This window comes from Ictalurus punctatus, chromosome 1 (assembly GCF_001660625.3).
Source record: "Ictalurus punctatus breed USDA103 chromosome 1, Coco_2.0, whole genome shotgun sequence".
NCBI lineage: Eukaryota > Metazoa > Chordata > Actinopteri > Siluriformes > Ictaluridae > Ictalurus > Ictalurus punctatus.
In genome coordinates, this window is record NC_030416.2 from 36834068 (window position 1) to 36857289 (window position 23222).

The window sequence follows — 23222 nt, forward strand, 5'->3', positions numbered from 1 at the left end:
TTATTAATGAGCTCACGGTGCGCTGATGTTTTATTTTACTGGCCCAACTGTAAAATATGAACAGTTTGCCCAGTGTGTAACCTGATAAGAATCAATGCAGTAACTTATTAGGATTCGCGTGTGGTACTTTTCAACATTAATTAGCGCCGCCTTTGTAACCAGCTCCTAGTCTTAAACTCTTCTTTGATGAATGTATCTAAGAAGCTCTTGTCAAGTTCCCCATACCATTATTTCCTCGGCGATCCCTAAAAGTTCCAGCAACGTTCCATTGTGAAGTATTAAAAAAGGGAAATATGTCAAGTTCTTCAAAAATGTAACCAAAAAAAAAAGAGTTGTAGCTATAACATTTGAATCGCTTCTTTTAACTTCATGCAACGTCTTTACATTACTCTAATAGCTACGGTAGGTAGCATGCTAGCTAGATAGCTAACCATCTAGTTTGCAAACAGCATTATTTCAACATAGCTGAATGACTGAACACGTAAGTACGTTCATGGTGGTGACATCACTACATCACACGTATAAACAATTCAGAATGGGCTGGCAAATTCAATGCTTTATTCTGTTAGCTCGTTAGCATGCTAGTTAGACTCTGAACAGATAGTCAGGTTAGAAGCTCCTTTTTCTATCTCCTGACTGATACTTTCTCATTGTAACATCTCTCTCTCTCTCTCTCTCTCTCTCTCTCTCTCTCTCTTTCTCTCTGGGAAAGACTGGTGCGTTTTGTGCTTTGCGAATATCTCAAAGAAACATTCATGCTGTGCTAATAAATAAACGGTACGGCTGTAAACGTGAGAGCGTTTCCGAGACCATCGACTTATTGCTTCCTCATCATCACCTCCACCTTGTCCTGGGTATAAATGAAACGCTGGACTTTTTGAACATGTGAGCGCAATGAATTTATTGAAGTTGGCAGCGTCTTCACGACTGATGCTGGTCGGAGCTGATATAAAGGAATCATAGAGAATGTGTGCTGAAGGTCATTGACCCCGGGTGACTGGGTTCTCCCAAGCGGACGGAGCGACCGTGGGAGAGAACGCAGGAGCCTGAGAGAGTGAGACGCACATGGAAAAGGATGAGTGGAGTGACAGACTGATGGGAGGAAGAAGAAAGAGGGGGATGGTGGGTAAATATCGAGGGAGTGTGTGAGGGGATTTGAGTATAAATCATGTGTGTCTGTGTGTGTGTGTATACACTGTATGAGCTCTATTCCTGCATCCTGTTCAGTCCCCTATATATATATATATATATATATATATATATATCTCTCATAACTATTTCCAAAGCCATCCTGATGGATTTTAAAGTGGTACCATCCTCAGCAATCTCAGTGATCTGCACCATGTGGGACATCCTCAGCAGCAGCATGTGACTCCAACTGATGAGAACTCCAACCAGAATTTGGGCATCAGGATGGATCAGGCAGGTCCGGAGAGCAGAAAGGGTCAGGATCACTGGTATCTCAGGAGCATCATGTGTAGCTCGACAGAGAGAGAGAGAGAGAGAGAGAGAGAGAGAGAGAGAGAGAGAGAGAGATTGATTATCAGGTATGATTATTGCCCTGTAATCATTGAGGACAATGTACCTTGTGTGAGTGAAGCAGTGCCTGATGCAGGACTTGGGGCAGGGGTAGCTCAGTGTTTAAGGAGGTTGTGAGTTCAAAACCCCAGGACTACCAAGCTGCCACTTGAGCAAGGCCCTTAACCCTCAACTGCTCAGCTGTATAAATGAGATAAATGTAAGCTCTGGATAAGAACGTCTGCCAAATGCCGTAAATGTAAATGAGTGAAAGCAGGCACTCAAACAAGACTAGCTATGACAGCATGACTAAAAGGGAGAGCCGGCAGGGAACACAGACACGAGGGCTCTCTGGGACAGAAGACGGCCAGACACTCCACCATCAACAAACCTGGGTGAAGGTGTGAAAGTGGGGGGGCGACAGCATCCAAACAGCCCAGTTCACCGCAACACGCTATACCTGTAAGCCCTTTAGATCTGCTCCTTTACCTAAGAAAAAAAGAAACTCTTCACAAAGGGCTTGACTAAACAAACATGTTTTCAGCCTGGATTTAAACACCGAGTCTGTGTCCGAGTCCCGAACACTAACTGGAAGGCTGCGTATTTCATTTCGTAGTGCTTCCTCAGAGAATAACACCGTGCGCTAAAGGAAATGTTCTCGTCAAGCATGACTGACGTGTGGAACAATCGCAGCGTGAGAGGAGTCGCTGGGGTTAAAGGTGGCTTTCCCTCTTTCTGCCCTCTCTTTCTCTCTAATCTCCTGAGAATCGCTCAGGTGCCAATCACCGCAAATAAAAGCCACCACTCCTGTCCTTTTCCTTCCTCCTCCCGCCTCCTCCATGTGTCTGATTGCCCTTGGGGTCTTTGTTAATCCTGACATGACCTTCACAGATCGAATCTTAAATGCTTCAAATCAGAGCTCTGAAAGGCATCAGATCTACCCTCATCAGATCTACCCTCATCAGATCTACCCTCATCAGATCCATCAGTAGCTGTATACAGTACACGAGTGTGTAGTTTATTATTGATGTGACTGGTATTGTTACAGAGAGAGAGAGAGAGAGAGAGAGAGAGAGAGAGAGAGAGAATTGAAAAGTTAAAAACAAAGGCAATGGACAAAGAGATGAACCCAGTAATACACAAATATGGACAGAATAAAGGAGAGGAATGGTTATGAAATGGAAGAGAGTTAGGTGGATTGTAGATATGGACAGAAAAAGGAAGATGAATGGAGTAATAGAAAGATGGAAGAAGAGAGATAGGCAGAAAGTCAGAAAGACAGAAATCAGGATAGAGAGAGAGAAGGATGGACAGGAGAGAGAGAGAGAGAGAGAGAGAGATGGACAGGAGAGAGATGGACAGGAGAGAGAGAGAGAGAGAGAGAGAGAGAGAGAAGGATGGACAGGAGAGAGAGAGAGAGAGAGAGAGAGAGAGAGAGAGAGAGAGAGAGAGAGAAGAATGGACAGGAGAGAGAGAGAGAGAGAGAGAGAGAGAGAGAGAGAGAGAGAGAGAAGAATGGACAGGAGAGAGAGAGAGAGAGAGAGAGAGAGAGAGAGAGAGAGAGAGAGAGAGAGAGAGAAGGATGGACAGGAGAGAGAGAGAGAGAGAGAGAGAGAGAGAGAGAAGGATGGACAGGAGAGAGAGAGAGAGAAGGATGGACAGGAGAGAGAGAGAGAGAGAGAGAGAGAGAGAGAGAGAGAGAGAAGGATGGACAGGAGAGAGAGAGAGAGAAGGATGGACAGGAGAGAGAGAGAGAGAGAGAGAGAGAGAGAGATGGACAGGAGAGAGATGGACAGGAGAGAGAGAGAGAGAGAGAAGGATGGACAGGAGAGAGAGAGAGAGAGAGAGAGAGAGAGAGAGAGAGAGAGAGAGAAGAATGGACAGGAGAGAGAGAGAGAGAGAGAGAGAGAGAGAGAGAGAGAGAGAGAGAGAAGAATGGACAGGAGAGAGAGAGAGAGAGAGAGAGAGAGAGAGAGAGAAGGATGGACAGAAGAGAGAGAGAGAGAGAGAGAGAGAGAGAGAAGGATGGACAGGAGAGAGAGAGAGAGAGAGAGAGAGAGAGAGAAGGATGGACAGGAGAGAGAGAGAGAGAGAGAGAGAAGGATGGACAGGAGAGAGAGAGAGAGAAGGATGGACAGGAGAGAGAGAGAGAGAGAGAGAGAGAGAGAGAAGGATGGACAGGATAGAGAGAGAGAGAGAGAGAGAGAGAGAGAGAGAGAGAGAGAAGGATGGACAGGAGAGAGAGAAATGTAAAGAAGGGATAAGGAGACAGAAAAGAAGGAAAAAGATGGAGCAGGATGATCAGACGGACCAGAAAGAAGAGAAAGAGATGGAAAAAATGTTAATAATTCAGTAATAATCATCAGAAGGAGGAGAAGCGAGAGGATGAAATGGGAAAAAAGCAAAAAAGAAATAAAGAAAAAATGTAAGGAGAAGAACATGGAGGAGAGAGAGAGAGAGAGAGAGAGAGAGAGAGAGAGAGAGAGAGAGAGAGAGAGAGAGACTTTTTTTTTTTACTTTTTATAAGGCCTTCAATACATCAGTTTGGGTATATTTACTTTACATATTTACATATTCACTTTTTTTTTTTAAAGAAAGCCCCAGAACCCCCAACCCACACCTTCACCCAGGAACCCCCCCCCCACACACACACACACACACACACACACACACACACACACACCTCCACCCAGGAACCCAACCCAACCCCCCCGTTCACTGCGCATCCATTTCTGTCATTTAAAGTCCACTGTGCCGTTCACATCAATTCCTCTCTTGCGGCCGCTGTCCATTTCCTCACTCTGTAGCGTCTCCTTGGCGACATCACGCCCACGGTGTGTTGTACAGATCTGATGAAGTTTCTCCTGTCCGGGAAGAAATTTTTTCAGTATGATATTCGTTTTCCTGTAGTCAGTTCTAGAACCCGGTTGATCTGCTCTGTGGTGTAGAACTGTTCAGGTTGATCTGGACAGTTAAAAGTGTGTGGTTGATCCGGGGTGACGTCTTCCTCCTCCGTGTCTGTGGGGGTTCCTCTCCTGTAGCTCCTGCACTGCACTCTGGGCCCGAGTCCTCCAACATCTCGACATTGTGCTGAGGTTGTTTCACGATTCCTCCACCTTGTCCATCTCCTCCCTTATTGTTTCCGGTTCAGTTTTATTGTTCTCGATGTTCTTGTCTGTGGGTTCTTCTGCAGCTGTCGTGCAGAGTCACTGTCTCAGACAGCGATAGCGGTGTAGGGTTTGTTATGGACGCTGTCTGCGGTGTTGGTTTTATTGCTATCATGGTCGCGGGTGTCGGTGTTATCCCTGGGTGCTGTGATTATTTCAGTGGTGTTGTGTTCGTCACTGACCTCTTCCTGCTGTGACCTCGGTATGTCGTTGTCCCTCTGCCCCAGGCTCCTGTTCTCCGGTGTTCTCCCGCTGGCGGTCTCTGCGCTGCTGTACCCCGGCCGTGTGTCCCCCGGCGCTCCCCGGCTGCACCGCTGTGCGTGGGCAGCTCAGCCGTTTATGCCCGATCTCCCGACACCCAAAACACCTCAGGCGTTCGGTGGTGGTGACCGACTGTACACTTAAAGTTAACATCCAGCGTTTGGTCACGGTTGTTAATAAACATATAAACCCGTCTCCGGAAAGACAGGACGTGTTTCACCGCGGAGTTCTTACAGCCGAGCGGGATGTCCATCATGGGGCCGGCGAACTTTCTGAAGCGGGCCAGCTCCTTCATGATCAGCTCGTCTTTAATGAAGGGGGCACGTTGGAAATAACGACCCGTGTCGCAGGGGCAGAAAGAGGGGTGACGTGTAGCATGACACCTTTCAGCCATATTCCACTTTCAGACAGCGTACTGGCGAATCTTTTGTTCATTCGGGAGGCGGAGTAGATGTTCTCACACCCGACCTGCTCTCGCACCGCCAGCAGAACGTCTTCCACCTGTTCTCCATTCCCCGGTACACACCTGACACCATGACGGAGAGACAGCGTCTCCCCTCCGGCCTCGGAGGCCATGGCGTCCCGCTCACCTTCCCCCACTCTCAACTTTCACCGGTCACTGATACTCACTTAACTTACACATTCAATAAATTCAACGAAAAAATAGAAAAAGAAAACAAACTCGCAGAAAACTTTGGCAAGATGCCAAACTGCTCTCACTGCTCTAAAACTGCTCTAAAATAAAGACAGGTAGACCTTGAACCTTGGTACAGGCAGAATAGATGAACAGAAGGGAGAAATGGATAGAGAAAGAAATTGAAAGAGAGAGATGGACAGAGAGAAGAGAAAGAATGATGGATATACACTAGAGAGAATGGACAGAATCATATAGATGAACAGAATGAGATGGAAAGAACAGAAACAAGCAGAGATGGACAGAGAGAGAGAGAGAGAGAGAGAGAGAGAGAGAGAGAGAGAGAGAGAGAGAAGGACGGTGAGATGAGAAGAGGAATTAGTTCAGCTTGAAGCAGTAATGGATGAACAGATGACAGTGGAGATGGAGTGTGTGTGTGTGTGTGTGTGTGTGTGTGTGTGTGTGTGTGTGTGTTTATTTCCTCCTGTAACACTCAATGTGAAAGTGTGCCAGCTAGTACAAAGTAACAGAGCGAGCTACAGCGCCTCCTGCTGGACACACACGCGCACGCGCACACACACACACAGAGACAGAGAGAGACAGTTCACTGCTTCTTTCTATCTGCTTCAGGTCTAAAAAAGGTCTTCCAGTTTCGGCCAATCACAAACACTCGTTCAGTGCGTAACAAGTAAATCAGTATTCTCAGATTAGATAATAATAATAACAACAACAACAACAACAACAATAATAATAATAATTATTATTATTATTATTATAATAACAACAACAACAATAATAATAATAATAATAATAATAATGATAACTATAATAATAACAATAATAATAATAATAATAGTCTATCTATACACACATCCATCCATCCATCAACTCTTTGATCCCCGTCCATCCATGTATCCACTGGTGTATCCATCCTTTTATTCCCTCTTTTCACTCATCCATTCATTTATTATTCCATCCATCCATCCATCCATCCATCCATCCATCCACCCACATATAAACAGATATAGATATGTTCAGGTTAATGATAAAATGTCAAATCATTTCCCCTCATCACCATGTGCTTGTTGCCTGAGAGCTCATACCGTGTTTCCACGGTGATTTATCATCTCATACACACGACATTAGACACACTGAACGAGTGTTTGTGATTGGCCGGAACTGGAAGGCTATTTTTAGACCTGCAGCAGGTAGAAAGAAGCAATGAGTGACTCTGGTGTTTACTTTCTATCCTGAGCCATCTTGTTAAAAGTTCCAGCTTTACTTCTGACTGTTATAAAGCACCGACACTGGAGACTCCTTCCTTACGCGTTACATAAACATCTCCTTATGGTAACAACTTATCAATGGTGTATCACCGTATCAGTGATGACACACTTTTTAAATGCGTTTAGCGTCCGCCATACAAATCTTTGTGAGTGCTACTATAGACTTTAGACGCTAACATTAGCTAACCTGACAGGTTAATCACCTGTTATCTCTTTCTTCCTTTCTTTCTTTCTTTCGTTCTCTGTCCCTCAGCGGTGATCCTTCCTGACGGAGCTCCAGAGAAGCTGGGTGCAGGTGATGAGGCTGGCAGTGAAGAGGATCTCTACGAGGAGCTACGCAGTTCAGGACATCGCTTCCCTCATCCAGGAGGAGCAGGAGAGCAGCTGGCCATAAACGAGGTGAGAGGGTTTTCATCAGTGGGCGTAGACATAACCTTGTTTCTATAGCGACGGCCGTTCAATATTAACGTCGATGGGATGAAAGCTGGAGGTTTTTTCCTTTCGTGCGGGGGTATGTTATCGAGCGGTCAGAGATCAAAGCAGGGGAAAACCCTGGACGGGGTGACGCCACAATCACACACTACAGAATTTGGACACGCCAACCAGCCTACAACACATGTCTTTGGTCTGGTGGAGGAAACCGGAGTACCCTGAGGAAACCCCCGGAGCACAGGGAGAACGTTCAAACTCCATGCACACAGGGCGGAGGTGCGATTCAAACCTCTAACCCAGTAGGTGCGAGGTAAACGTGCTACCCACTAAGCCACTGTGCCCCCCTCTAGAGGACATGTAGATGGGTTTAGACCACACCCACTTTGGGATTAAATCCAAATACAGATACACATATTTGCAAGACTGAACAGATACAGGTAGTGTCATTGCATTACATTCCTAATAAAGGAGACGGTAGCTAAGTAATGAACAAGTAGAACACGTCTCACTCCAGTGTTATGGTATTTACTGCAGAAAAGAACTCTCTGGCTCGGGTGCAGTCTAAACCCAGTGTGATTCCTCAGCAGACCAGCTTCATACCCTCAGATAACAGACGGAGCAAGTGTGCCTGCCAGCTAAATACAATCTCCAAAGCTATGCTGTGAATAGTGTGTGTGTGGGTGTGTGTGTGTGTGTGTTTGTGTACCGCAGTGATGCAGAACTGCCAGTTAGTGTTGGCCAGAGGCGTCTCCTGCTTTTTGTGGTGTGAATTAAGAGACCAGCTGGTGAAAGTATAATTAAAAGAGCTTTGAATAGAGATCAACATTCACCAGCTGAAGAGACGGTTCTGTTTCTCACAGAGGAGTTGTAGGCATGGTTTATTGGCTGGAGCAGACCTGTTGATTAGATGGAAATATAGGAATGTGTGTAAGAGGCTCGTATGTGTTGAAGAATGGTGTGGATATGTAGGTTTTTATGTGAAATGTGATGATGATGATGATGATGATTGCTTTGGAAGTACCTCATTAGCGGTCTTCTCCATCAGGATCTTAACCACAGGAACTTAAATACCAGGAACATAAGCAAACAAACATAAAGCCATGAATTTAAACCCAGGAACATGAGCCGAAACACCTAAAAAAACATTTTGCGTATCACTTCCAGCATTTACTTTCTCGTTTTGTTTGTTGGTCCAAATTCCCAGAAGATATCATTTCTACAGCACTACCGTTCAGTTTTTTGGCTTAGCTTGTGTTGTGAGTTCTTGTTCATAGTGTGCTTAATGTATCCCGTCATCCTTAGTTTGGCATCATGTGGCTCTGGGGCTTGAGCTCCTGGTATAATGAACTCGGCAGTGGTGGCTGAGTGGTGATGGTTTACTGCTCAAGCACGCCAAGCACCACCATGTGGCCACTATCGGGCAGCAAGCCTCTTACATTTTTTTATTTTTAAAGAAACAAATACCCAGTTCAAAATATTTTAGAGGATAAGCTTGGCGTGACTGTGGTGCAGCACGTAGCACTGCAGTCACACAGCTCCAAGGTCAAGTTAGTTACAGTCACATTTATATTGAGCTTTACAAAGAATGTGTGTGTGTGTGTGTGTGGGTGTGTGTGTGTGGGGGGGGGGGGGGGGGGGCTCCTTAACCACCACTAGCCTCCACCTGGATGATGCAGCTATATTGCTCCAGAACACCCACCACACACCAGCTATTAGTGGAGAGAGTGATGTAGCCCATTCATAGACAGGGATTATTAGGGGACGGGGGGATTTCACCAGGACACTGGGGTTACTACTCTTTAAGTGTCCTGGGATTTTTCATGAGCACAGAGAGTGTTTTTACAGTATAGTGTCTATACTGGGGCATTAGCCCCCACGGAGACCGCAGGGTGAGCACCACCTGCTGGCCCCACTTCCAGCAGCAACCTTATTTTTACCCAGGATGTCTCCCATGCGAGTACTGACCAGACTCAACCCTGCTTATCGTCAGTGTGAACCCAGGTGAGAACTGCAAGGATATACCGCTGTAGAGATTTGATCCCGAGCTTTTGTTACTGAGGTTAATGTTTTTCCCAGTGTCCACAACATTACCTCTTTAAATTCAAACCCAGTCCGGAGCAGTCAGACACCTCTGCCCCTCCCTTAACTAACATGCTGGTTTTATACAGTAGGTAGGATTTCTCGAGGAATTGTTTGCTAAATTCACAGAATTGTGCCTGTCTCCGTTTATGGTGAAGCAAGAAGATACTTCACTATGGATACAATAGCAAAACCTCCGGTCTTCTCTCAATCCCTCATCCCTGAGAGGATTCTGACTCCAAGTCTCTCGTCTCTTCTGTCTTACAAAGGAAGGAACCCAGGCGGTGTTTTTCTCGGTTCATAAATAACGGTGTAGGTGTTAGTGCGCGTCAAGAAATTCTGCAAACATGAGTCCGGAGACTGGATCGAAACTCGGATTCTAAATGTGTGTCCGTGCACTTGGAGTATCTACAGATCAGCTTTTTCACCAACATAAGTATATCTTTGGAAAGTCCACACCAGCCTATCAGTCTCACGAGACAGTAGGACGTCCTAGCTCATGTAGATCCAGAGATAAGGAGAGAAGACTAGGGGATTGATAAGACTCCTTTGGATGGATAAGCCCGAGAGTGTTATCACCCCTGACCTCGGTACGTTCTGTCAAAGACTCACTGTACCATGAAAACATACAACATATTCAGAAATGCAAGTCACACTTAACACAGCGTGTGAGAGAGATACAGTAAACATGAACAAACATAACACTTCATAACCAACGCACAAAGAATCAGACGCTAGAAATTAAAGGCAAATATTTAGTTTCCTAAAGGCTCTCCAGTTTCCTCCCACCTCCTAAAATGTATCGGTATGTGGACTGGCTTGTGTGTGTGTGTGTGTGTGTGTGTGTGTGTGTGTGAGATGCCCTGAAATAGACAGGCGCCCCATCTATTGTGTTATATAATCTGTGAGCTGTGATCCGAGTCGTTATTTGAAGAGGATGGATGAGGATTTATTCGGTCTGATTTCCTGTAAATGTGCCTGCTGAAGTGGAAAACACCTGAGCCTCCAAACACGGGGTGTAACAACACCAGATTCCATGTATGTGTGTGCAGATATATTTTATAGGTACTCTGTTATTTGCATATATGTGAAATTTAGTGAGATATGTGAAATGTAGTCCTGTAAGAAGGAAGGAGACAGAGAGAGAGAGAGAGAGAGAGAGAGAGAGAGAGAGAGAGAGAGAGAGACAGACAGATGATCTGTCTAATAAGCAGTCAGCTCCATGTTCTTGGCTCCCCCTCCTCCGCCCTTCTCCACGGTCGCTAAGAGCCGCCTCAACCATTCTGGTTTCCAGGATACGGTGGAGAACCGGGTTCTCTGATTGGTCATTCGCAGTAGGAAGGGGAGAGAAAGAGGGGGGAAAAAAAAAGCTGTGTGAGAAGAAAACGATGCTGCGAGTGTGATGGATGAGCGTTCCAGCGTAGCTCCGGCAAGAGTCAAGCGCCGTGACCAGCTTGTGTGTTTACTAACAGGAGAAACCCCAACCATGGAGGAGAACTGCCATCATCCCATCATGGGTGTGTAAGGGACAGAGATAGAGAGAGAGAGGGAGAGCGGGAGAGAGAGAGGGACGCAGGGAAAGGCCTGAGCTATAAAACATGAACAGCAAAATCGACGAGATTCCACTGGTGAGATTTGGATTCTCCTGACATCTCGGCTGGAAGAGAAGAAAGAAGAAAAAAAAAAAAGAGGCGAGGATCTGAGGACTGGGGTTTAGATAGAGAGTGGGGGTGCGCATGGCTCGTAGCTGGGTGAGGAGCGTGAGGCCGAGGCCCGGCCTCCTCCACACACTCCTCCGCTGCAACATGGAGCCCGAGACGCAGCGTGTGGTCGTCTTTCTCATCATGATGTTCCTCGTCGTCGTCAACGTGGTGCTTGTGTTCCTGCTCGCCTTCCAGTAACGACAGAGAGAGAGAGAGAGCGCGAGAGAGAGAGATCTTCAGAGGAGGAGTGAGGAGCGAGGGAGGGGGACGTGGGACAGTTCTTTTTCTGATGGGATTCTGGTATGACTGCAGCATACATACCCAGGTAACGCAAGACCATCTGTACTGTATGTTCCTCTCAAACATCCTCTATTTGTTTATTATTTATTTCATTCGTCACGTCGCTGCTTAACATGTAAACCTCTGCAGTACTGCAGTGCTTATTTATCCGATTACAATAATATTTCCTGGCTGAAGTCAGACTTTGTGATTTTCTTTCTAAGGCTACATGATGTTGATTAAACTGATAATCACGATCGTTATTCTCGATTTTTACCGGACACTCACCAAGAACAGTTATTGCACTTTAGGCCAGGAAAAATCGGTTATGTGTGGAATTAAGAACACGATTTTATGCTCTCCTACCTTTTTAAAATAAACACCAACCACATCGGCTTCGCTCTTTCCGATTCTTACACAACAAACTGTGTGAATATTATATTTTAAATAAATGCATCTACTTCATTGTGTAGCTACTAATTATATTCATTGTTCATGTTTAATTAACTGAGCAATTTAAATTATTTTCATTATTATTGCTGGTAATATGGTAAACTTTCCATTATTTACCGAGTGAACAAGGAGTTTGCTTCGGGTTTGGAAAATTTCAATTCCAACCCCACGTAGTGATATGTTGGTGCTGCTTTGTTGTTGTTTGTTGTTGATGTTGTTGTTGTTCTTTCTCAATCAATACAGTAAAATCCAAAGTGAGCCCTGTCTGTGAATTAGAACTCAGCAGCTGCTACGTCCTCTGCCTTCGTCCTACCAGCCATAGTCACTAAGAAATATAAACTGCAGTACGTTTTATAGAAAGTTTTCTGGGTGAGTTCTCTATGTGGGCTACAGAGAGCCATGATACTGCACCTGTTAAAATATTAGAACAGTACATTTAGACAAAACAGAAACGACATAGCCATGTCAAACTGATCATGGTACAGTTGTGACGTTTCACAAAAAGACAGAGGCTCCACAACATGCCAAATCGTAGCCAGATCGTTTAAAAGACTCCTGAACCTACACTATATTATTATGCTATTGCTGGCTCAGTAAGAGCAGCGTGGGTGAGCTCCTCGCTAGCCTCGGTTCGGCTGATAGCAGTCTCAGAGGCTATGCTAGTCTCGGTTGAGTGATAATGTCGATCAAGCTGATCTTCTTCAGCTGGGCTACCGTTAACAATCAAAGAAACAAAAAGAAACAAATCGGGAGCATGGTAATCATGTGAAACAGTCTATGAATTTGGATAAGGGCGTCTGCCAAATGCCATAAATGTAAATGTAATGTAAATGATTCATGAATAATTCAGCAACGTTCGGTCATTTTCTTTGTACTAGCACAGATACGTTGATAAACACAAATCTGCTGTAAATAACCAAGCACGTTTAGCTGATTTACATTTAACCACGCCCACAAAACTCCATAAAAGGCAAAGCCACAAAATGACAAGTAAATGGTGAGAGAGCGCTTCCCAATCGCAGTGTACACTAACTCTTCCAGTAATGCAGCTCAGCCACTGCAGCGCTTCAGCTACAATACACACACATTTACTCTTCCTCCTTTTACAGGGCACCGTTACTTTTGTCCTAATTGAATGGCTAGTCTTGTTTGTCTCAATGCATGGATTTGTTTTGGAGTTTCACTTGATTAATATGAAGGCCTTTGGCTGGTAGGTTGAGTTCAAATCGCAGGATTTCCAGAAAGCCATGTGTTTATTGGCCAGCAGCGATGTGAATGAAGAACACTGCTACCTGTTTTACTATCTAGAAGTATTCCAGGTGCTTGACAGAAGCATTTGATTAAGCTTCGAGTCTTTAAGCTTCGATTACTCAGCTCCAAGCTCAGATTACATTCTACCTCCGTCGATAAAAGCATCTGGCAAATGAATAAATCTGATTTGTGCAAAATTCAATTTGGTGTATAGTGTTTGCAGTATGGATCATCTGTGAATAGGGTTCCTTTTAAAGGTACATCTTTTTAAAAGCATTTACGTGGCTTTGCTTGTGCTGTAGATGTATGCATCATGTTAAATGACCTCTGTGTTTCTGTAGCGCTGATGTCCGGATGCGTCTCGTGCTCTTAGGTATGTTGGAGTCAGTTGGATCCAATCTCATGGATCCACTGGGTTCAGCTAAGGCAGTTGATATTCTGTTATCGTGATAAACATAAGAATAAAATAAACAAAATCAAACCGAATAAATATAAAACTAATCAATGAGAAAAGATGAAGACAAAAGCATGAGGCATTAGATTGCGAGTAAAGGCATTAGGCATTTCAGGGCTTAGCTGCAGTAATGTTGATGCTGCAACCTCCTGAGACCTAAATTGTGGTGTTGCGTTTTTTATTTTCTCCTGGATACTAGTTTACCCATCTGCCAGGCGAGGTATCCTTGGGACTAGAATTAACAACCTTCTGGTCACTAGAACAGAACCGTCACCACTGAGCCAACCCTGCTCCATCTGTGAACTTTTATTCATTCGTTAAAAACTCTGTAATTCATAGCAATTTTGGTCGACTCCGCCCTTCTTCTTACCTTTTGGTAATTCCTTGGGAAACGTTCTTCTCAGGGGTTTTATGAATAAATTACGAGAAGAAACTATTAGCCAGGAACTTATGAGAACTACTTATGAGGACTCTTAAGCCTACTTGCATTTAAGTATGTGTTAGTGTATGCAAGATGGCTGCCACATGTATGCTGCGGTTGATGGACCACCACTTGTGCACATTTTCAGAAATTAACGCTTCATCTCTACGAGGTGCAATAACAACATGAAGGGTGTGTACACTGTAGTTGGGCTGTAGGACTTGAGTCCAAGACAGTCTTGAGACATTTGTTGATTTGTTTTGGATTTATTGGCATTTTACTTGGACTTGTCTCGGTCTTGGGCCTTGGTCTCACTAAATAAGGTTTGGTCTCGACCGAGTTTTTAAAAAAATGTTTGTTTGTCTTTTTCTTTTTGCATTGCACACGGTTTAACAAAAAATAAATCCTTCTTCTAGAAACAGCTTAATCATTGGAACAATCCATGAATGGAGCCAGCAAGCTGAGGTAAAAGCTTGGCTTTGAAAAAGATTTTATGGTCGTGATCTTGACTTGGTCTTGGCCCCCTTGACTTGTCTGGATCTCAGCTAGTCCCGTGCTAGAAGTGTTTAGAAAAGGAAATTGCATTGTATGTCAATTCCTTTAGATTAATGTGATGCTTCTAATGCCTTTGCTAATGATTCTTCAGGCCTCTAAAGGCTTATCTTACTAACTTCAGTTGGGGTAATGACATTTCAGAAAGGTCCTTACACTGGCAGCAGGGATTCAGTCAGGAAGTGGATTTGGTGCATGTGACTGTGCATTTCTGCTTTCAGAGTAGTTTCAATTCTACATATATAGGAGTGTGTATATATGAATTCATGTGATGTTGGTTAGCATTTCCCCACATCATACTGGCAGAAACTGAAGCATTGCAACTGAAAGTCATGGACAGGCAAAATTATGCAGGTGTGTTGCCTAGCAACAAACCCCTCTCTTTAATGATGGATTGATAAGAGAGAGAGAAATGGCATAAAATATCCCATAGTTCTATTTCTATCTTGCATCTTTGACTCTACAGATGACATCGTGCGGCCAGTGTGCAACAAATATGCATACGCAGATGATGTCCTGCCATAGCAAAGATATCCCAACAATCTCCGTCCTCCAAATAACAATTTAATAATCAACTTTGGCATGGTAACTCTGCTTCATCACATTAACTCATTATGTTTTACTTTCCTGTAAAAGCAAGACGTGGAGTGTTTTATTCCTTACGTAATATACTTGTAAGCAGAAGGCAGAGTTATTGGATTGGCAGGAATCCAATTCCATTTCTTTATTACAGAGCTGTAATTACACACTATTTCATAATGGGAGTGAACATGACCTAATGTGGACTAACACCAAGAATAAATGCTTATAGTTTGGATTCAGAGTCTATCTGAAGTTTGTAATTGAAAAAAAAAAGTCATTTTATCAGGGCTTTTGCAAGAATTGTTGCCAGACTCAAGAGTAAAGACTCAGGGTGACAAGGCTAACATGTTACCAAGAGGTGTACGGAACAAGGGAATGAGCATTAAAGCTACAGGTTTGCATATACAAGTCAGCAGCAAAGGGGCAACAGGATAAGATACAAGTGAGACAGTTTATTGGTACAAATTGAAAGGTACTAACAGTACTCAAGAGGAACGGAATAGTAAGCGTTCATGACGACCAAGTTTCTCTCCTATTCTGTGTGCAGCTGATCAGCGATGGCAGCGTGGTGTATGCCGAGGCATTATGGGATCACGTCACCATGGACGATCAGGAGCTTGGCTTCAAGGCTGGAGACGTCATTGAAGTAGTGGACGCCACAAACAAGGAGTGGTGGTGGGGACGCATCCTGGACAGCGAGGGCTGGTTTCCAGCCAGCTTTGTCAGAGTGAGGAGTTTGGCATTCATTTTCAATTCTACTCAGCACTTGTGTTCTGTTTTACATCAAAAATTTAACTAACAGTGGAACAACACAAAGAACGCCTTTTCCGACACGCTCCACTTGTTGGTTTGTAATGCACGTTAAAAATGTATGTTACAGACATGATGCTCATTTGTGTACAACAGCATATAGAAAATTCCAGGAGCTGAATATCTGATTAAATCTTGAAGACAGGAAGTAAAACAGAACTTTAACTGAAAAGCTAAACTGTTCTTTGTCCGAAAAGCCTTGTTTGACCCTGTTTGACCCTGCCTGTCCTCTCTCAGTTGCGCGTGAACCAGGATGAGCCGATGGAGGATTACCTGGCACAGCTGGAAGAGGCTCAGGAGGAGCAGAGCTCTGGGGTTGGGCTGCTCCTCGGACCTGGCCTTCCCTGCAAAGAGCAGATGAGGACCAACGTCATCAACGAGATCATGAGCACAGAGAGGGACTACATCAAACACCTGAAGGACATCTGTGAGGTCAGATCAATCAATGAGAGCAGGAGCTTCACTGGCGCTTAGAAAGAAGGGTTCATTGGTAGTTAATGGTTCATGGTTTCCCCATAAGGGTTAGACTTTCTTTAAAAGGAAAATCCGCTGTTGATGTATTCAAATGGATTCCCCAGATGGATAAACAAAGGAGCTGTTCATGGTGCTAGATGAAGCTTTTCTAGAAGAATTTGAAGCTTAGCAATTGGAGGTTAAGTGCTTTAAGGCTTTTAAGCAAATTGCCCATTGGCGCTCTGGAATTTGGTGAGTTTAAATCCCATTTGAACCCTCTTTTGATGGGATGGATGGGTTAGCTCATCTTTTCTTGTCATGTTTTAAAATGCCTGTTGGCTCACTATGATGCTACCTGGATATGAAATTTTGGGAAGACATGTTAGCCCTCACCCTTCCCACCCACCCACAACACCATAGTGGTACTGCCATGGTCCAAATACCAACGCACCTAATCCAGCTCATCAAGGGTTTGATTAGCTCTGTACTATGCTATCAATGGGGAAACTTGAAATCTGTTCAAGGGATTAGAGTTGAGGATCCCTGATATAGGGGCGAAACCCTCCAGCAAGTCAGGACCTGTCTTTCACTTATTATTCAATCTGCTGTAAATAATGCGAACGTATGTTGATATACAGTACAGGGTTTCTAGTGAATGCATACTAGTATGAGACGGTTTAAAATAGGGTTGTTGGGAGGAGCAATCGCTGCCACTTCTTAACCTCATATGAAAATCATTAGCTTTCCCAACACTGCTCACTGTTGTATCCGAAGGGTTAGAAGAGACCTAGTGACTTCCAGTGATTCTTGTGTTTACTGATGCCTTGTCCTAAGTCTTTTTTAGATCTGTTCACATGAACTTTGCTGGACTCATTTGACCCCAATGGTCCAACTTAATGCCCTCTGTTTGACTCCCTGTGATCTTTGTAGGGTTACATCAAACAGTGCCGGAAGCGCATGGACATGTTCACAGAAGATCAGCTGTGCACCATCTTCGGAAACATCGAGGACATCTATCGGTTCCAGAAGAAGTTCCTGAAATGTCTGGAGAAGCGGTTCAACAAGGACGAACCTCATCTCAGTGAAATTGGCTCCTGCTTTTTAGAGCATGTATGTTTAAAAAAATTATTTGCATGTTCTCCCCGTGCTGCGGGGGTTTCCTCCGGGTACTCCGGTCTCCTCTCCCAGTCCAAAGACATGCATGGTAGGCTGATTGGCATGTCTAAAGTGTCCGTAGTGTATGAATGGGTGTGTGAGTGTGTATGTGATTGTGCCCAGTGATGGATTGGCACCCTGTCCAGGGTGTACCCCGCCTTGTGCCCCATGCTCCCTGGGATAGACTCCAGGTTCCCCGCGACCCTGTAGGATAAGCAGTACAGAAAATGCATGGATGGATGGATGAAATTCTTCATGGCCCTGCAGTTTAGTTTAATCCCAAGACACTTCCAGAAGCCACCTCATTGTAATCAGTGTAATGATCATCCTCTAGCCGTAATCAAACTAGACTAAGCAAGACTATTTCATGTGTCACCATCTGCCAGTAGTACCTTCAAGAAGTCATTGACATCACCATAGCAACCATCAGCAAAACATGAGGATGATCAGAAATGTGTTCATTTTGGCCACAACCAATTTTGGACGTCCTTGATCAGAGACGGCATCTTACCTTTGATGTGATTGATCAGTGATGAAACTGTATATTTGGTGCCTTTGATGATGACTTCATCATTATGTGATATCCTTGAACCTTGGGCAATGGAATTTTGGCTTTGATGTCTTTGATCAGTGGTAGCATGTTGCCTTTGGTGTTTTTTTTTTTTTTTATCACTGATGAAATCTTACTTTTGTCATCACTGATCCCATGGGTTCATTTGATCCACTTGATCACTGACGTTCTTTCATCATTGGTGCCGCTGTCCTTTCGATGCCCTTAATCTCTATTGTCGTCTTGTCTTGGTGGTTTTCTAGCAAACAGATTTCCAGATCTACTCGGAGTACTGTAACAACCACCCGAATGCCTGCGTCCAGCTCTCCAAGCTTATGAAGCTCAACAAGTACGTGTTCTTCTTCGAGGCCTGCCGTCTGCTGCAGAAGATGATTGACATTTCTCTGGACGGTTTCCTCCTCACTCCGGTCCAGAAGATCTGCAAGTACCCGCTGCAGCTGGCCGAGTTACTGAAGTACACCAACCCCCAGCACAGGTATGCAGTAGATATCAGAGTCGATTTCGTTGGTCAGCACAAGCACAGTGAACATATCTGATACATGTGACCCTTACACACATCCCTGTGAAGGAATTACGAATGAATTTGTTCATACCTAGCGTAATAAAACGTCTGTATTAGTAAAAGCACAGAGGAAAAAAAATATTTATACCAAAAATAAGCTATAAACATAAAGCCACATACAGTATGTTTCACCTCAGTGAATGTGAAACAGTGTTTGTTGATGTAGCATGATGAATTTGTCTTTTTCTAGGGACTACAAAGACGTGGAGGCAGCTTTAAATGGGATGAAGAACGTGGCCAGGCTGATTAACGAGAGAAAGCGGCGTCTGGAGAACGTGGATAAGATCGCTCAGTGGCAGAGCTCCATCGAGGACTGGGAGGTGATATAATGTTCATGTATTATTTATTATACTGTATTTACATGAAATTTGTCATTTTGTATTTCAAACAGAACCTGCCTCGGTACTTACGTAGCCTACACTGGGGGCGGGGCTACATATGAGCTCGGTAGTATAGGTGTGAATAAATACAATAAGCTCGATTAACCTCGTCACAGGACCTACATGCTAAGCTAGGTAGCTCCTTAACTTAGATAATGTTAGTACTGGACATATTCACAGTTGTCATGGTAACAATATACTGTACACTGTACAGGTTTTTGCTGCTGTTAAAATAAAAGAATGAGAAATTGATGTAAAATCACGGCTCTGATACTGAAATCTTACTCGAGTGGTAAGTCTGAACTAGGTTAGCTAAAGCTAAATTAGCATGCTCATGTTTATTAATGAAGAGCTCCTGTCCTTTTTAATGAGGGAAAAGATGTTGAAGAGAAAAAGAGAAACTCGTATTAACCACTTTATTATTCTTTATGTAACATGAGTGGAGTTACAGTTAACGCTTGAGAACGGATTATTTTCCTAATTTTTCATTTGCTAAAGAATGACACATCATACTTTTTATCTGTTTATAGTTATTAAAGTTTATAGTTAGAACAATTACTGTTGTAATGTTGTGGAACGTCCGCTGTAATCAACACCTTCTGACCAATCAGAATCCAGAATTCAACAATGCTGTTGTGTAAATTATTGTTTGTGTGTGTGTGTGTGTGTGTGTGTCAGGGTGAAGACATCCTCAGCAGGAGCTCGGACCTGATCTACTCCGGAGAGCTCACAAAGATCTCTCCACCTCATGCCAAGAGCCAGCAGCGCATGTTTTTCCTCTTCAACCACCAGATGGTCTACTGTAAAAAGGTGAGTGCTTAAAGAGACACCGTCACGCTTTAAACCCAGTCCTCAATGGTCGAAATCTAAAACTTTATTAATCCAAACTTTTTAACACTGTGCATGTCAGTGACATCTTGTGGCCAAAGGGTGAACTGCAGCTAGTAATCCTATTGCAGTAAGCTACTGTGTCCTAGTGGTTGCCGTAATAAATGTGTTCCGGTGCTTTAAGAAACATCCATCCATTTTCTATACCGCTTAACCTTCAGGGTCACGGGGAACCTGGAGCCTATCCCAGGTAGCATCGGGAACAAGGCATAGTACACCCTGGACGGGATACCAATCCATCGCAGGGCACAATCGCATACACACTCACACACCCATTCATGCAAAACAGACACATACACATATCTGTGGACTGGGGGAGGAAACCAGAGTACCCGGAGGAAACCCCCGCAGCACAATGTGCTCGTTCTAGTACGTTATCGTTTCTATAGCAACAGCTCGATCATATCAACCTGTATAGCGCATGCTCGACATCAACGGATTTTTAGTCGTTGACATGGTGAATTTTTCTGCAAGCAGACTTTTATGTAACATTAATGGAAGGAGTCTCCAGTGTCAGCGTTTGTGTTTGTACCAGTTAGAGGTAAAGCTGTATGTTTACGTTCTCCGACATCTTCGGGACAGAGGAGTTTACGCTTTGCGGAACTGTCAGCATATTGTTCTGGTATATGAGGAATAAACCGCTTAGGGGATGTTCTGTTCTTATAGGAAAAAGAATCAACGTACATATTCCATAGACCTCATGTTTTAATAGCAGAACTTACTAAACGTATTCGGAGTACAGTGTGGGCTTTGTGCTTTCTTTTATTTTATCTTCCTGCTTTACATCTGTGTAAGATCAGGTAAAGAACTCTCCCTGACACTCGCTTCTTGCTCGTGTTTCTTCTCGCTGCTGGTTCAGGATCTGCTGCGCAGGGACATCCTGTACTACAAGGGCAGGATGGACATGGACCAGATGGAGGTGTTGGATGTGGAGGACGGGAAGGACAGGGAGCTGAACGTGAGCGTGAAGAACGCGGTGAAGCTCCGCTCGCTCGGTGGAGACGAGCTCCATCTCCTGTGTGCTAAAAAACCCGAACAGAAACAGCGCTGGCTCCGAGCCTTCAGAGACGAGAGGGAGCAAGTGCAGCATGACCGAGAAACAGGTAACACACACACACACACACACACACACACAATGTGTTCCTACAGAATCAGTACAAACCTGTGAAGTAGTTTTATTTCTTCCTTCTGTTTTATTACAATACAATACAGTGTATAAACCACACCCGGGGCCCAGGCACTGAGTAGGATATCATTTATATCATTTTTATCTTATGAAGTGAGGAATAAACCACTGTGTGTCGTGCTGTTCTAGTAAAATAATCAACAGTGAAGTGGTGTGTTGAAGCAGCGTTACTGTTGCAACCCCAAACTTGATTACTGTCCTATAACAACACGCCCCTGAGTGTTTTATTCCTCATACACCACAGCAACTTGCCAACAAATTAATAGTGTTATTAATTAAAGAACATCTCCTTATATTTACGTTTAATGTTGTGGAAAGCCCATGAAACAAGTCCCTGTTGTCACTTACGTTAGCGCAGCTGTAAACGGTCATTCCCTCACCAGCCCTGTCGTTTAAAGTTAATAAGACGCAGCTAGTCGTGTTACCGAGAAACCGCAAAGAAGCGTAAACTCGTCTGTCCCGAAGATGTCGTTAAACTTAAAGTTCCAGCTTTACCTCTGACAAAGCGCTGACACTGGAGACTCCTTCCGTCGATGGTAAATAAAGATGTTTCTCCTTACCCCGACGATTACTTTAATGCGTTTACGTGGCGCGTCCGCCGTACGAGTCCCTCTGAACGGTCTGTTGCTATAGAAACGATAAGGATATTAGAAACGTGTGATTTTCAAGAGCGCTGTGGTGTAAAATGCGTTGACGCGACTCTCTTCTCCTCTCCTGTTGTCCACGGCAGGTTTTTCCATCACCGAGGTGCAGAAGAAACAGGCCATGCTCAACGCCTGTAAAAGCCATCCAGCTGGCAAGCCCAAAGGTCAGACTCCGTTATTGTCACATGGTTCAGCAGCTCTCTACGTGACTAGGTCATGTTTACGTATAACCTCTATTCATACGTTTGTGTTCGTTTAACGATAAGCATCTAGTCGTCGCTGAATCCGGAAGATTCTGTAAGAGAGATAATCAGATAAACGTCAGACAGCCGGGACGTGTCTGGGGTCTGAAATGAGCTTCTTTCATTTTGCATTGGAGCAATGACCGTGTTTCAGCCCAAGAATAAGTGGGTTTGGCAGAGGCAGTGGTGGGTCAGGGGTTAAAGGCTCTGGGTTACTGATCAGGAGCTCAAACCCCAGCACTGCCAAGCAGCCACTGTTGGGCCCTGAGCAAGGCCCTTAACCCTCTCTGCTCAGATGTAGAACTGAGATAGGTAAGTCACTCTGGAGAAGGGCCTCTGCCAAATACCGTCAATGGTTTTGTTTCTTCGGTAAAGTTCCAACACTTACAAGAAATTTTTTTTTTTACATCATTTTGCAGTTTTTTGTGTTCTTTCCTCACAGTTAGCAAATTTATTTAAAGTCTATAAATATTTTCAGCAAATTTGTTCTTTGGGTGCTACGTCGAAAGAACAGAAAATATATATATATATTTAAAAACAATTTTATAAACGCTCACAAGTGTATATATATATATATATATATATATAGTATCTGGGTAATTGCAGGTGAAATCGGTGGAACACAATTCAGTTCAGTTTGATCCGTGTAGCGCTTTTAAGAGCGGACGCTGTCTCAGAGCAGCTTTACAGAAACGTATAAACACAGGATGGAGATTTTAAGCGTGTGAGTTTATCCCTATCGAGCGAGACGGTGGAGACGGTGGTGAGGAAAAACTCCCTGAGATGATACGAGGAAGAAACCTTGAGAGGAACCGGACTCAGAAGGGACCCGTCCTCATCTGGGTCACACAGCGCCCCTCTCTAAATGAATCTTATTCAAAATGTAAGATCGATTACTTCGGTAAAGCTGCTTTGAGACGATGTCCACTGTTAAAAGCGCTTTACTTTATCTCCTGTATTAAAAGAGGAGAGGAATCTTCCCTGTGAGAGATCCTGTGTCCTCGGTCATCTGCTCTTACCTGCCAGGTGCCCTGATGCTTATTCTGAAATCGACTATGCACGTATTTCATATGAAATTTGAAATAGAGAATTGCACGCCCTTAATTGTGTGATTCAGCTTCAGCTTTTAGTTCACTCACAAACCACAAACTCCAGTTATGAATGATACGATGCAAATTCAAAACGCTGAAATTCAGATCTTCGCGTTTAAATGAAAAAAAATTCCAACAGCAGGATTTTAACCTCGTCTTCATTCCCCG

At 44.0% G+C, this 23222-nt stretch overlaps 1 protein-coding gene across 6 annotated transcripts in view; it reads left to right on the plus strand.

Annotated features, from left to right (window-relative positions):
- The window catches only part of LOC108267341 (rho guanine nucleotide exchange factor 4), a 133074-nt gene that overhangs the window by 108588 nt on the left and 1264 nt on the right, over positions 1 to 23222 (plus strand). For 5 of the 6 annotated variants that reach the window (XM_017471406.3, XM_017471621.2, XM_017471545.3 and 2 more), the window contains 9 exons: positions 7120 to 7265; positions 15620 to 15799; positions 16120 to 16314; positions 17266 to 17445; positions 18304 to 18536; positions 18814 to 18943; positions 19682 to 19813; positions 20751 to 20994; positions 21808 to 21885. In XM_017471406.3, the coding sequence (XP_017326895.1) occupies positions 7120 to 7265; positions 15620 to 15799; positions 16120 to 16314; positions 17266 to 17445; positions 18304 to 18536; positions 18814 to 18943; positions 19682 to 19813; positions 20751 to 20994; positions 21808 to 21885 (1518 nt within the window). Of the gene's footprint in view, positions 1 to 7119; positions 7266 to 10578; positions 11406 to 15619; positions 15800 to 16119; positions 16315 to 17265; positions 17446 to 18303; positions 18537 to 18813; positions 18944 to 19681; positions 19814 to 20750; positions 20995 to 21807; positions 21886 to 23222 lie in introns of those variants that run through there. The other variant, XM_017471884.3, reaches the window with a different exon arrangement.